The following is a 15,512-nucleotide window of genomic DNA, read 5'->3' on the forward strand; positions in this document are numbered from 1 at the left end:
TTTTTCTCGTTGCCAAACTTTCAGAACGGCCCCGAGGTTCACTCAGCCTCCTATAAAATTGAGTACCGGGTCTTTCCCGGAGGTAAAAGGTGGTCAGAGCGTGGTGCCGACCACACCACCTCATTCTAGTGCCGAGGTCATGGAAAGCATGGGGCTCTACCTCCATGCCCCCCCAAGTGCCTTCATGGCATGTTACGGGGATACCTTTACCTTTTTTTATTATTATTATTATTATTATTATTATTACTATTGTTATATGTCCGTCTTCTCCCCCTTCCAGCTATGCAGTAAAGTGCATTCAAATGCTTCCAAGAGGCCTTATCGTTGTTTAGATGTCTTATTGTTAACATCACGAGGCTGGAGATCAATCCATTCTTCTCGAAATGTAAAACATCAAAGGTTCATACGTTTTATAACAGGCACTAATTTCTTCGAATTGGTCATTATTTTTACTCATATACGATTTATTTTAGACATCTTGATACTAGTTTTATTTACCTATTTAATTTTTTATAGTGTAAATTCTTCGTTAACTTTCTTCTATTATTTCTTTAATTGCCTTCACATCCTGGCATTGTTTTAAAGACCACTTGATGTCCGTCCTGCTTTACGGTTTATGTGATAGTGCTTTTTCATTGTTCTTCTTAAGTGTAATTTTTTTTTCACATGAGACAACCACTATTCTTGTATTGGATTCTCTTTTCATTCAAGTGATGAGACCTGGGTGTCTCACAACACCCCAGAGACCAAGCGCCAATCACGTCAGTGGCATCATCCCTCATCACCCAAGAAACCGAGAAAATTCAAACAGACTCTCTCAACACAAAAAGTCATGGCTACTGTCTTTTGGGATCGCAAAGGTGTTCTTTTGCTGGATTTCATGCCAAAAGGCACTACGATCAATGCAAATCGTTATTGTGAGACTTTACGAAAACTACGGCGAGCCATCCAAAACAAGAGGCGAGGAATGCTTTCGAGAGGAGTTGTGCTTCTTCACGACAACGCCAGCCCGCACACTGCTGCTTCAACTCGAGAATTGCTGGATCAATTCGGTTGGGAAATCTTTGATCATCCGCCCTATAGTCCAGACCTTGCTCCTAGCGATTTTCACCTTTTCACTAAGCTGAAAGACTTTCTGGTGGTACGCGTTTTGGAAGTGATGAAGAGTTGAAGAAGACAGTGAACACCTGGCTTAATGAACTGGCGGCAGAGGAGTATAACACGGGAATTCTAAAGCTAGTGAACAGATACGACAAATGTTTAAATGTAGGTGGTGATTAAGTAGAGAAGTAAAGGAAGCTTCAGTTATGTAACATACTTTGTTTTTTCAAATAAGTATATTTTTTTTAATTATTACAACAAAACGGTCGTTATTTCCTGGATCCCCCTCGTACATTAAATTTTGTAGCACAGTGAACAATAATGTATTCTTCTATGTTCTCTGGGGTCATTGAAAGACATTAGTCACTCAGAATGTTGTTATATGCAGAGAAAGATCTTTCTACGTTACATGATGTAGCTGGGGCAAATTTTAGGAGAGGAATTTCACCTGGAGAAATGTCCTTGGGTGGATCAACATCATCTCCATTTGGAATTCGGCACACACCAGAGACCTGCAAGAGAGCGATGCTTAACGATATCTGAGATCGGTTTTACCGAATGCTCTTCGTGTGTAATCGCTCGAGCTCGGGTTTGGCCTCCGCTCGCTCGAGCTCGCCCGGGGGATCGCTCCTCTGTCAGAGCGAGCGCTCGCTTCAACCACTGTAAGCGAAGCAGTATGCTGCAGTACTACGTAGTACAGCATTGGTAAAAATAGAATGAATTCATTCGAATTATTTGATTATCAAAACCATTCGAAATAATAGAAATATTCACAATATCACTCGATTATTCATTGGCTTTGCTTACCACCACAACAAGCCGTATGAAGTTATACAAAATATGTACTTGCATAACAGAATATGTTCCATTTTATGATGATGATAAGAGCTTCGAGTTCAGAATCATATGACGCAGCAATAGAATGATAAGCTTCGAATGTTCTGTGTGGGTGTTGCGTACTGACTCTTCTAACAGCCCCAGAATCTGACCCTGATCTTCATTAAATTAAACACCTGACCTACATGGCGATAAGAAAAAAGAGCGCTGCTCTCAGACTAGACCTACGTATAGAAAGAGTAATCAACATACTGCAATGTTATTGAACAATTCATCCATGCATTCGAATGATTTAATCCTACAATGGAATAATCATTATAGAAATCATTCGATTGTTCTCAACAATTATATATTTAGTGGAAATTTAATTAATTACACATTTTTCTTTGTTTAGATTGAAATAGCCTGAAATGATTTTCTGTATAAATATATTTCATTCCTACTTAGTTTAACAATTAATCGTGATAATTACTGTAAATGCAAATGAAATGTTTGGTTATATTACTATAAAACGTATATAAAACAGACAAATTACATTTAATACGTGGTAACTAAAAATGTCTATCGATGTATGAAATGCAAATAATAAATTAGTAGCGATATATTTTGTTTCATCTCGGACGTAGTATGAACTTTACTCATACTAACTTGGGAATATTTTTATTTTTTATTTTAGTAGGTTATTTTACTACGCTTAGGTTATTTAGCGTCTGAATCAAATGAAGGTGATAATGCCAGTGAAATGAGTCCGGGATCCAGCACCGAAAGTTACCCAGCATTTGCTCGTATTGGGTTGAGGGAAAACCCCGGAAAAAACGTCAACCAGGTAACTTGCCCCGACCAGGATTCGAACCTGGGCCACCTGGTTTCGCGCTGACTGTTACTCCACAGGTGTGGACAATCCTATGTACTTTAAGGTAATCTTATCCCTTACTTCTCCGAATTTAGTCCAAGCAGAGCTAGTAACTGCTTTCCCTCTTTTTCCACTACTCTGACTCTGCTGATTTAATTTTATTTTCGGTATATTCTTTTGACATCGTGTCTTGTAATCTTTTACCATCAACAGAGACGGTGTCCGAGCCTCTGCTTGAGATCGACGTCGATACTATTGAATCATCTTCAACATTCGTTTTGATGAAACGTACTATCAGACAAGCCTACAATTCACCTACTGCTACAGGAAGAGCATTCATGAACACCGAGCGCTCGTCCTCAGACCCGATCACTCGGTGTGTTTCTTTACTTCGTGATTTATCGGAAATATTCGTAGATGATCACTATTCATTCCGTCAGTGCCTTCCTGGACTGATAACGATATCCCGCGCTCGCTCTGATGCAGGTCTCTGGCACACACTGTAAAATGTTAAATACGTGGGGTTTCTTTTCAAAACTTTGCAATTTACTCAATACACTTGCAACAGTTTCTTCATGCACAGCACTTAGCATCCTCTATGACACCAATAGAATCTTGCAGAGTAAGTCCCGATGTTTCTAGACATTTGATTCTTTCTGGAAGCCAGCTGAAGTTGCCCCTGATGTAGGCAATTGAGGAGACCACTTTGGAGTCACTGAAGGCAGTCTGGGATTCACAAATAGATGCGGCACTTTCAGGATCAAAAGAATCTACAACAGTCTTTACAGCATCTAGATGCTCACTATAGAAGTTAACTGCTTCTATCCACCTCGTTAACACTGGTTCTGGGGGCAGTAGTATCTCTGGCAATTACTGTTTGTAAGGTAGCACTTGTTGTGAGGCTTTTAGAAAAACTTTATTTTGTCACTGAAATTAATCTGTTTACTTGTGTAAATTTAGCTCTGATATCTTCAGCAACACGTTGCAGTCTATGGCTCAAGCACATTGGGGTAAACACTTTAAGAGCCATTGCAGCTTTAAGCATATCGGAATACATCACTATAGTCCTGTCGCTCTTATTTCCGGCAGCCAATCACGTTGCAGGTCGGCTACATTTAAACGTGTGCATCTTATTATTCGCTGATGATGACGTTATGCATTTCCTAAGGCTCGATAAATACTTAATATAATCGCCCGCCATTTTGGCTCTTTTGTTGGCGTTTGCAGAAAGCACATGAGGACATTATTTGCCACTCAATTATTTGCTGAATTACAGTGTGTTTGATTTATTATCATAGGAGCTACGACATGATAATGTTTAACGGTGTGGCAAATAGATTCCTCGTCTGGTAGCTTGGCAACGAAAGAACAAAAATGGCAAATGATACTACCTACCTGCCTAGCCTTCACTTCCAAAGACGTAAGGAAAGAGGAGGAGTCACGCTGGGAATAACAGCGTCGCGACTATAGTACCTTCTCCTCTTGCCTTCCAGTCGGCCACAGAACTTTTAAGCCATCTTTCGCAAATCTCGCAATAGTTGAGTGATTTGTATAGTCCAGCTCTCTAACAGCTTTGAGGCACTGTCAGGTTCTAGCTTCCCCACCACAAGATTCACAATAAATCGACTCTTAGAATTTGTTGTTTCATCAACAGCAACCAGTCGGCGCCAGTAGCATAGTCGGTATAGCACTAGCCTTCTCTGCTCGAGGTTGCGGGTTCGATCCCAGCCCAGGTCGATGGCACTTAAGAGTGTTTAACCCAGATATGTCTACTGTCCTATTAAAAGGACAGTGGTCAATGTTTCAAATTACCCTCTCTACAGTTAACGCATTTGCTTTTTCACAGGTGTCACTATTACTGGTCTTAATTAGAGGCTTGCTAGGTGTGGTAAGACTGGTAATGAGAGTTCTGGTCGTCGTTGAGTTTGAGATGTGGACGTAAGAATTGTTCGTTTATTTCAGCTATGGCATCCGAGACGCAAATCAGATAAGAATGTTAAATATTTTTACAGTTCGGAATTATTTTACAAATTGTTGTAGATCAAATGACTCCTAATAAACATAAATATAACGTGAAACCACAATGCGTTCCAAATATCTATTCATTGCGACATGACAATGACGAAAACTTATGTGTCCTTTTAAAAGGACAGTAGGCATAATCCTCATATATTTTGAAATTGTTTCGCTTTTTCAATTTTAGTGGATTTTCCCTGCATAAAATGCTATCTACATTTGAAAATTATGCTACGGGCGAAATTTCATCTCACATACAGACATATCATTATAATGCAGCCTACAAATGCCACACAGAGTTCGTGTGCACTCAAAATTGGGTTTCTGGCGTCTTGTCAGCCCACTGAGGTGTGTGGATATGAAGGGAAAAGTTGAGACAGTGTCGGGGGTAGTTGCTGGGTAGCTAGTCGGCAGAGCGTTGGTGCGCTAAGCCAAAGGTCCTGGGATTGATACCCAGCTCCGGAACAATTTTTTCTTTGAAATTATTCAAGTCTGCTTCACAGGGAGATATACCTGAAAGCCAGATTTACACAGCAAGATCTGTTTACAAGTAGAGGACTGGTGATGTTCTGGAGGGAGGTATTGAACGGACATAAGTTTCTATTGTTTTTCATTTAGTATTTTTAGAAGACGTCTTATTTTCTATCTAAATTGCCATTATCATAAAAATGTAGATTTTAGAAATGAATTGAAACCTGTCTTTCGACATTGCCACAGCAATTGCTTCATTATATGTATCGTCACTTCTCCCCCAATATAACCTCCTCCTCGAAACTTCAACACTCTTTTCGCCTATTACTTATTTTTACGTATCAATAGCAATACAGTACTATTCAATGACGAAAGCATTCTAGAGAATTTAGCTACAATGCATCATTCTTCAGAATAATATTAGTAGTAATAATAAATAAACTGTAATAAAGTAACAACTTAATAATTTGTTAATAATAATAATAATAATAATAATAATAATAATAATAATAATAATAATAATAATTGTAAATTACAACAATTACATTGTTTCCTTTCATGTAAGCATAGTATACAATTATTCCTCAAAATGTATGCTCATATGCCTCCTGTCATTTTAAAAGGACACCTGTTTCTAGCTCAACCAGTTATAACTAGAATGTTTCGACACCATACAAATACTTCAGTTATATACTGCATTAAATGAGATTTGAAAAATACACAAAAATTGCAAAAAAATATTTCAGGCATATATGGGTTAAATGCGACAGGCTCATGTCAGTAGATTTACTGGCATGTAAAAGAACTGCGAGACAAAATTCCAGCTCACCGACAATGCTGATATAACCTCTGCAGTTGCAAGCATCATTAAATAAACCATAATTTAATTTAATCAACAGCAACCCATATAAAAGCATTTCCTGTGTACTCTCTTATGTTGTACACTGCTCATAGCAGACTTGCAAACAGTTCTTGCATAGTGTTGATTGATGAGGAACATGTTGCTTGCAGGAAACATGTGAATTCAGACACTTCAAGTTTATACCATGGAATATTGGCTGCAATGATCGCACTGCATAAGTCTCTATTAAAAGGATTACTTGAAGGTGAAGGATTCTTCATCTGTGTTCAAAGTATTTGTTTCTTCTTGTTGGTTTTTTCTATGCTGACCACTTTGTACATGTAGTTCAAGCTAGGATTTCATGGAACATGCGATATGTTTGTTACACACTTGCCAAATCACTGCTTTACCATCACTCGTCAACTGCAGCCCTCGATTTTAACGAGGACGCAACTGGTGCCATATTGACACTAGAGAAGACTGATGTTGAGTGAACTATTTCCTTCACCATTTAAACGAAACAAATCTAATTTTTTTTTTTTTTTTTTTTTGGTCTATCCAAAAGTGATGTTGTTTTGATATTGCCGGTTATGAAGGATTTTACTGTAGTTGAATAAATGTATCTTCTTGACTCAACTGCAGTTACTTCTTCACCTTCAGTTTTAATTATGGCATTATGAAAAAGCAGCAAAGTTGCATTAGCAAAATTTATCACAGCAATGTGCAAGGATCATTAAACCACATCAATAATAATTAACAATGAAAATCAGGGGATATCTGGGGGAAAATTATTAAATCCAGGGACAGAAAGCAAAATTCAGGGACTGTATCTGGGAAACAGAGACGTCTGGCAACCTTACTTTAAATCTAAGGGCCCTGTTACGTGATCCCATGACCGGGATAACAAGGGCGAAGCCCTCAATGGCTCTATGATTAAACTGAGGTGAAAGAGGCAATCCTCTGATTAGGGTTAATAATTCGGCAACTGGCTGCAAGCAGAGAGGAGGCAGACTATCCCTGCAACAGGTTAGTTATGGGGAGATTATTAATACTCATATACTCCAAATCCTCTGATTGAGGTTCTGGCTGATTGTACGTCTATTATCAAATGGTACATTTCACTTGACGATGTGTGTCAGAGGAAGAACAATTATTTGTATACATCTGAAGTCTGACTAGTGTAATATGTAGCTTGTGGGTGATATATGCAATGGAGGGTGAAAGGAACTGGCTACCCTACTCCATTATCTTCTGGCCTAGTTGCCTCATAAGTGGTGCCTTCTTGGTATCACTTGTGAGGTTCAGACAGTTGACCAAACAACAACAATACTCCAAAAAGGTAATGGATGAACCACATGTCTGTATAAAAGATGACAGACTACAAGACAAACCAAGAGGACGTAGACATGTGGACTGTGGCATAAGCTATTTGGAGATGCAACGGACTGAGGCTCATGTGGGACCCACAGCTTTGCTTTCCTTCTGAAGGAAGCCATAGTAGAGATTTTTATCATCCTTAAATATCCATTATTCTCAGCTGGATTTGAACCTACAAACCTCGGTTCCAGTGGCAAGCATGTTACTCACTTGACCACTGAGGACGACTATTGGAGGGTAATACTCGTATAATGATAGATTTTAATTTTACATCTTGAATCTTCTATGCAAACTTTAATCATACATAATTGTTAGGGATCCTCAAATTTCTTGAATAAAATCACCTAAATTTCTTGGGTGAAAAGGAAAATTCTTGGGTTCTGTGATCATCTATACCTGAATTAAAAGAGCTCAGTATGGCAACAGGTATTGTTTACTGTTCTAATAGTATGCAAGGGGAAAAAGAAATAGTAGCTTTCCATGCACTCGCTTATTGCACAGCATTGTAATATTATTTCCAGACCTCTTCATTCCATCTTGGGAGAATTGTTTGATCCGTTCATCTAAACTGAGTTTCGGTGGCATAATGAATGTACTACATCAATCTTCTCCTTATACTGCTGGAATGGAACTGGAGTGTGTGGAGATAGGGAGATAATGGGCGTGCGAGCCGAGATGTAGTTTTATACATTCGGGTATTCTCGTATATTTTCGTTACACCATCATGAAAATAGCGCTCATGTTCAGGTATTCACAGATATCGTCGTTACATCACCAACGGAACGGTCAGCGCTAATTTGCTTGGGTCAGTGTGGCATTTTATCTATATTGGCGTGATACTTTGTTAATAGCGGCAACATATTTGTTTTGGTACTTCCAGATTCCAGAACATAGCATACAAATTCCAGGAAATCATTCCAAAAATGATCCTCCATACATTCTTAAGTTAGATTCCATCAAACTACTCTGCAGCACATAAATAAGTATCACCTTCAAATTTATACAGATGGATCTCTAAATCCTAATAATGGGACATCTGGAGCAGGGTATTATATTCCAAAATATCAAGAAAGTTATTTCATACCTTGTTCATCCTCCTCCAGTCTTGACACTGAATTGCTAGCTATTCATGCTGCTCTTCAGTGTGTTACTCAAATTTCTGAAAAATCTATTTGCATACTTACCGACTCCAAGGGGGCTATATTTAATATAATCAAATATGTACCAAACCTACATGCACATAGAATTATTCCAATTCAGAAACAACTAAGTAAACTAAAAGAACTCCAAAAGGAAATAACATTTCAATGGATACCTAGTCATTGTGGTATACCTGGAAACGAGAAAGTCGATAATATTGCAAAACAGGCAACATATTTGCAACCAAGACCTCTTCAAGTGATATCTCTATCCAGTGCTTTTGCTTCAGTAAAGTATCATTTTACAAACCTATGGATCAACAATTGGCTCTCTTCTGATAAAGGAAAAATTTTACATTCTGTACAAAAGAAACCAAATGACCTGGAAATGTACAAAAACTTGCCCAGACATGTTCAAACATTTTTAACAAGAGCCAGAACAGGTCACATTGTGACTCAATTGTACCTACACCGATTTCACATTTCTGATAATCCTACTTGTCTGTGGTGTAATAATAAAAATGAAGACCTGGAACACATTCTTCTATACTTCCATCCATAAACCCCTGCAGCATATATATTTTGAGTATATATTGACTACACTCCAACTCTGGCTACTAGCAACAGGCATCTATAATGAACACCAATCAAAATACCCCTTATTTCTCGTGAAAAACAACAACTGAATAGACTACAGTGGACTATATTGGACTTTATGTTGTCAGCAAACAGCTGGATACATTAAGAAGATTGATTGATTGATTGATTGATTGATTTGTTAATAAATTGCTGAATGTGGGGGGGGAGGAAGAAAAAATGCAGGGGAATAACGACTTTAATTTACGATTTTTTGCTAGTGCTATTCAATTTCTCGAGTAAAAGTAGAAATTTGCTGATAGAGACAAATTTAAAAAAAATCGCGGATGTGTCGAAATACATGTAAATATATTACAAATTACTTAAAAATACGTTTCCCATCATTTTGAAATGTTTTTAAATTTTCGAGAGTCGCGAAATTTGAGTGTCTCTAATAACAATAATTGTGAGAGGCACCATATTCGTACAGGCTATCCAAATAAAATTTATTTAATGCTGCTGTAAGCTCTACCAAAGTCAGTAAATAAGAGATGGTTATTTATACACTACGAGAAAATTTTATTGTAAAATATTTTGAATCATATTGTTTCAAAGTGCATGTAAGAAAGACAATATGTCCACCACTGTGGAGTAATGGATGGGCAGATATTAAAAAATTCTATGGCTTTCTTCATATTATCTTTTTTATGATACTTCATCACCTGCTATGGTTATCTAGCATCTGGGTGAAGTGAAGATGATAATGCCAGCGAAATGAATCCAAGGTTACCCAACATTTGCTCTTAATGGGTTGAGGGAAAACCCTGGAAAAAACGAGTGGGCCCTGGTTCAAATCCCAGTTGGAACAAGTTACCTAACTGAGGTTGTTTCCAGAGTTTTCCCTCAACCCATTAAGAGCAAATGTTGGGTAACCTTGGATTCATTTCGTTGGCATTATCATCTTCACCTCACTCAGATGCTAGATAACCATAGCAGATGATGAAGCATCGTAAAAAAAGATAATATGAAGAAAGCCATCGAATTTTTTAATATTTGCCCATCCATTTCAACATGTATTCCTGCAAGAGGAAGGCTGGTCATATAGGTAAATATTTAACAAAAAAATTACATGTGAGATTACAGTCCACTACATCATACCTGAATGACACAAATTAGCAACTCTGTGAATTTGTATGGAACATTTAGATTTACTATAGGATTGATGTTTCGTGAAAGTAATATAGTATAGGCTACTAATTTCATTTTACTTTTCACACTGATATTAATGATAATTTTATCGAGAGATTATGAAATGATGGCAGGGAGATGAGAAATATTTCGAGAAAACCTGCCCCGACACTGCTTTTATCTACCATAAGTTCTGCTGGGATTTGTGCTCAGGTTTCCAGTACGAAGGTCTGACGGTCTTAACCATCTGTTAACGTTTTATCAGATATTTCAGATTGGTACCGTAATACGAGTATTGTAATGTACTGAGGTTATATTTATTACAAGCAAAAAAGTCTTATTTTTTTCTAACTGATTACTGATTTTGTATGATAATGTTTTTAATTTTCAGGAAATGTATAAATTTCATAAACTTCTTGATCTCAACCGACTCTATACAAATGATGTCCACAAAATGGCAGAGACTTTCGGAATAGAAGCAGCTAGAAGAGTAATAGTGAAGGTACGCAAATTGAAATAGCTTAGTTTATTTTTCTGTATTTTTTTTTTCCAAAAAATAAATAATGTTGTTATACTCAATTGTTAAATTGTATATTTATTTTAAGGAAATCCAAGATGTGTTCCAAGTGTATGGCATCACTGTTGATCCACGACACTTGCTTCTGGTGGCAGACTACATTACTGTCAGTGGAAAATATGATCCATTCAGCAGAAAAGAAATGGAACATAATATATCTCCTCTGCAGCAAATGTCTTTTGAGGCGTCGGTGAACTTTCTGAGAAGGGCTGTGACACGAGGCAAGCCTATATTTTAATACCCATTACAGTTCACACATTGAATTCATCTATACATTCCTACACTTTTGGATTGAAATAATGTAACGTCTGAGTTATTTCTGTGGGTCATTATTTCATTGTTCTTACACTTTCCTGCAATATTTGCTGCTTTAAATCGCATTCTATGGTGAATAGACTGTAAAACTTCACTTTAATATTTCCCCTTTTAGCTTTCCTTCCCTTAAATCTTTCCCTGACACCCCTCACCCCTCCTGATTCCCTGAAAAGTGTTAAAGGGATTTGGGTATATGTATATTATTATTATTATTATTATTATTATTATTATTTTTTACAAAGTCATAGTTTTCTTATTCATAAAATTTACTTCGGACCTAATCAAGAGCAAGAAATAAATTTTCAAGAACCACATGAAAAAGAAATGTGTTACAATGCTCAAAAGTACTGTAATTAGCTCGTGTTTACAGTATAACCTCGATTATTCGTCACCCTATTAACTGATCAGCGGATTATCCAACACACACTCTCTCTCCCTCGCACCCTATCCCCTCCCCCTATAGCTTCCCCTCTCCCCTCTTCCCATCTCCCCCTATATCTTCCCCTCCCCACCCTCCCTGTTCCCCTCCCCACCCTCCCTGTTCCCCTCTCCCACGCTCTCCCTTCCCTCCCCTTACCTCTCCCCATTCCCTCCCTCTCCCCTCCCCCTCCATCCCCCTCTCTCTTTCCCCCCTACTACCAAAAAAAAAAAGAATGGGTTAGTATGACATATTTCGGTAAAGTTTCTAACCAACTCAGTAATTTAAAAAAAAAAAAACACGGCATTGGCATAGCTTTCTGCTCAAACAACAAATGAAATAACATCATTCCAAATAAGCTCAACACCAGTGATAGACGTCAAAGTGGAGGCATATACAGGTTGCAATGCAAGAACTGCCCACTTAAATATATTGGCCAGCCTCGTAGAAACTTTAGAACAAAGTGCAGTGAACATGTTGCCGACTTTAAGCATAACAGGAGAAAGTCTAAGTTCGCCAACCATCTGATCGAGCAAGGCCATGAATTAACCAATATAAATGAGCCTTTGCACATTATTCTCCCTAGCACATACATCAACGCAGCCGAACACATTCATATAGCCTGGGCAAATATCGCTTTTGAATTAACAACTTCCCAATCTGCGCAACCCACTTTTCACTCTGAATACACAACCCACGTGCCTGCTTGTCAGCCTATAACCAACCTCCCCCCTCCCTTCCACCGTCAGCTGCTACCTAAGCTTAGTAATACCTGTAAACGAAGCGCGCCCAACAGTTGGCTCTCTACCATCATAGACTTCGGAAGCACTGTTACTACACACACAATTGTAAGTTTGTTCATTCATTATACCCCAAGATAACGCTGTTTAGACATATTAATAATTATTTTATAACTTATTAAACCCCACTTAAACCATTTCATAACATTACTCAGATTAATAGCAACTGTTCCATCCATAATTTGGTACGCGAAGCTTGTAACCAGATATTATATTAATGTTATTATATTAAGCTTGTATACCATTCATCATTGTTAAGCTTTACATAAGTACATTTCATTGTTATTAGTTTGTAATTTCCTATTATGCATGTATTATTTTGGTCCACATTTTATTCCATATTACAGTTGAATTGTCTCCATTCAAGACAACATACTGGAGCCTTTGTCTGAGATGGTTCAGCAAATTATAATCAGAACAACATTTTCTATTTTAATATTTTATTGATCACAGCTTATATAAGCTTTTGTCCTATTTTAACTACTTTTTAATCACTTTGGAGTTCATAATTGTTTATAGCAGAGGCTCATAACTTGCTTATTGCTCACATTGTATCACATAACACGTATGTACCAACCCTTATTTATATATATTATTTTAATGTATCGAAGTACATATGATATTTCCATGCAGATATTCTGCGTCATCATACGATGAAAGAGTAATGGAACGGAGAAAAATTTTCTCTGGTGCCGGGATTTGAACCCGGGTTTTCAGCTCTACGTGCTGATGCTTTATCCACTAAGCCACACTGGATACAACTCCGACGCCAGTTAGAATCGTCTCAGATTAAGCTCCAACTCTTGGGTTCCCTCTAGTGGCCACTCTCTGCACTACGTCATAGATGTCTATGAACGCAGGACCGAAGTCCACACATGTGCTGAGGTGCACTCGATATGAGTGACTAGTTGGCCGGGATCCGACAGAATAAGCGCCGTCTTAAATCACGAAGTGATTTACGCATATCATATATATTATTTTAATGTACCGAAGTACATATGATATTTCCATGCAGATATTCTGCGTCATCATACGATGAAAGAGTAATGGAACGGAGAAAAATTCTCTCCGGCGCCGGGATTTGAACCCGGGTTTTCAGCTCTACGTGCTGATGCTTTATCCACTAAGCCACACCGGACGGCGCTTATTCGTCGGATCCCGGCCAACTAGTCACTCATATCGAGTGCACCTCAGCACATGTGTCGACTTCGGTCCTGCGTTCATAGACATCTATGACGTAGTGCAGAGGGTGGCCACTAGAGGGAACCCAAGAGTTGGAGCTTAATCTGAGACGATTCTAACCGGCGTCGGAGTTGTATCCGGTGTGGCTTAGTGGATAAAGCATCAGCACGTAGAGCTGAAAACCCGGGTTCAAATCCCGGCGCCGGAGAGAATTTTTCTCCGTTCCATTACTCTTTCATCGTCCTTATTTATATGTTTTCTCAGGCATAATTTTCTGAAGATGGCTCCTTGGAGCCAAACGTTCAAGCTAATAAAATGTGACAAATAACTTTATTATTTGGTGTGTGGATAAGCTTCGGGGCTTCCACCGCGTTGTTTTGGTGTTGGTGGCGGTAGAAGCCCCGAAGCTTATCCACACACCATGTACACCAGCCGCAGAAGCCTGCGCGAAGACTTTATTATTTGTTATGTAGATAAGCATAGACGGATCCAATTCAATGTATTAGCTTATCGGTTCTCATCATGGTATGGATTAACCATTGAGTCACTCCCTTCATCAGCACGGATAATAGAGGTTCTGCTGTATCTCTGTCTGAAGTACAAAGTGGGCCTACCAATTAATAACCATCATAATCTGTTAATAGTTACTACAATTAATTATTTCCTTGATTATCATCAGTACTAGAAGTTACTGTATTGTACTGCTGTTTTTACCACATACAGTATATTAATGTTAGTTGTATAATTATGAATACTTTCATTTTTGCAGGGAAACGAGATGACTTGCAGTCGCCTACAAGCCGTCTGATGGTTGGACAGCCAGTGATGGGGGGAACAGGGATGTTCAATCTGTTCCTGAAGTATTCCTTTTCACAGTTTTGAAGAGGATTGAAATGTGTAATTAAAGTAAAAGAATGGAACTTTGTATTTAACAGAATACTGTAATTGTAATAAATAAAAAAAAGTACAGCTACAATTTTATAATGTCTTACTTCCGATTATCCAAGACGATAAATGAGCTGCATAATTATTGACAAATCGTGAGGAATTCATTAAGACACGTGGAAAGTTATAAGAATGATTACACCGCTCTGCATTTCAGAACTTATTTTCTGTTGTTTTCAATCTGACAGGCGATTCTAAACGGATTTTTTGTGCTGAATTCGAAAATAATCTCCATTTTTCCCCATCACGTCAGGTTTTCAGACAATTCATGAATAACTAGAAATGAAATTATAGCTTTGTGAAACGTCATAAAAATTATTTTCAACAAGACTTTTGTGAGAAAAACTAGGCCACAATTTGCTATTTGTCACTAATTTATCATTAATTATTATTAATTATTAATTATAAGCACTTTCATAACCTTACCTCAATATTGCACTTCAAATTTTGTCCTCCTTGACCTCCTCGCATGTTGTTCAGAGCAGTCCCTTTTTAATATCCAGCAATAGTCCGCAATGTTTCCATTATGAAGCAAAACACGTTTAAGACTTTTCTGAGAAGAATCTATGAAGAACCTCCACTCTTTGGAATTATAGTTTATGTTATAAAATTTTAAGACGGCAAGGGTGTCTTGGAAATACACTAAATTTTCTTCTTCAGCAAAAAAAAAAGGGACAAGTTCCTTCTGACGATGCCAGTACCATGAAAAATATGTACCTTCAGCCAATACTTTCTTTTCTTTTAACTCAGAACCTAATAGTTCTGCTGATTCTTTAGGCAAATTTAAATCCCTCACTAAATCATTAAGCTCACTTTGATTAAAACATCTATCATCACCAGTATTACCTGGTTCATAAGTATGATGCATGGAGATTC

At 37.8% G+C, this 15,512-nt stretch overlaps 1 protein-coding gene across 2 annotated transcripts in view; it reads left to right on the forward strand.

Annotated features, from left to right (window-relative positions):
* LOC138710171 (DNA-directed RNA polymerase I subunit RPA1-like) overlaps nucleotides 1-14,667 on the forward strand; it is a 121,676-nt gene extending 107,009 nt beyond the window's left edge. For both annotated transcript variants that reach the window (XM_069840805.1, XM_069840806.1), the window contains 3 exons: nucleotides 10,791-10,901; nucleotides 11,005-11,203; nucleotides 14,467-14,667. In XM_069840805.1, coding sequence (XP_069696906.1) covers nucleotides 10,791-10,901; nucleotides 11,005-11,203; nucleotides 14,467-14,573 — 417 coding nt within the window. In that variant the 3' untranslated portion in view covers nucleotides 14,574-14,667. The remainder of the gene's footprint in view (nucleotides 1-10,790; nucleotides 10,902-11,004; nucleotides 11,204-14,466) is intronic.
* Nucleotides 14,668-15,512: the final 845 nt, after the last annotated feature.

The sequence above is a fragment of the Periplaneta americana genome, chromosome 12 (genome assembly GCF_040183065.1).
Source record: "Periplaneta americana isolate PAMFEO1 chromosome 12, P.americana_PAMFEO1_priV1, whole genome shotgun sequence".
Classification (NCBI taxonomy): Eukaryota; Metazoa; Arthropoda; class Insecta; order Blattodea; family Blattidae; genus Periplaneta; species Periplaneta americana.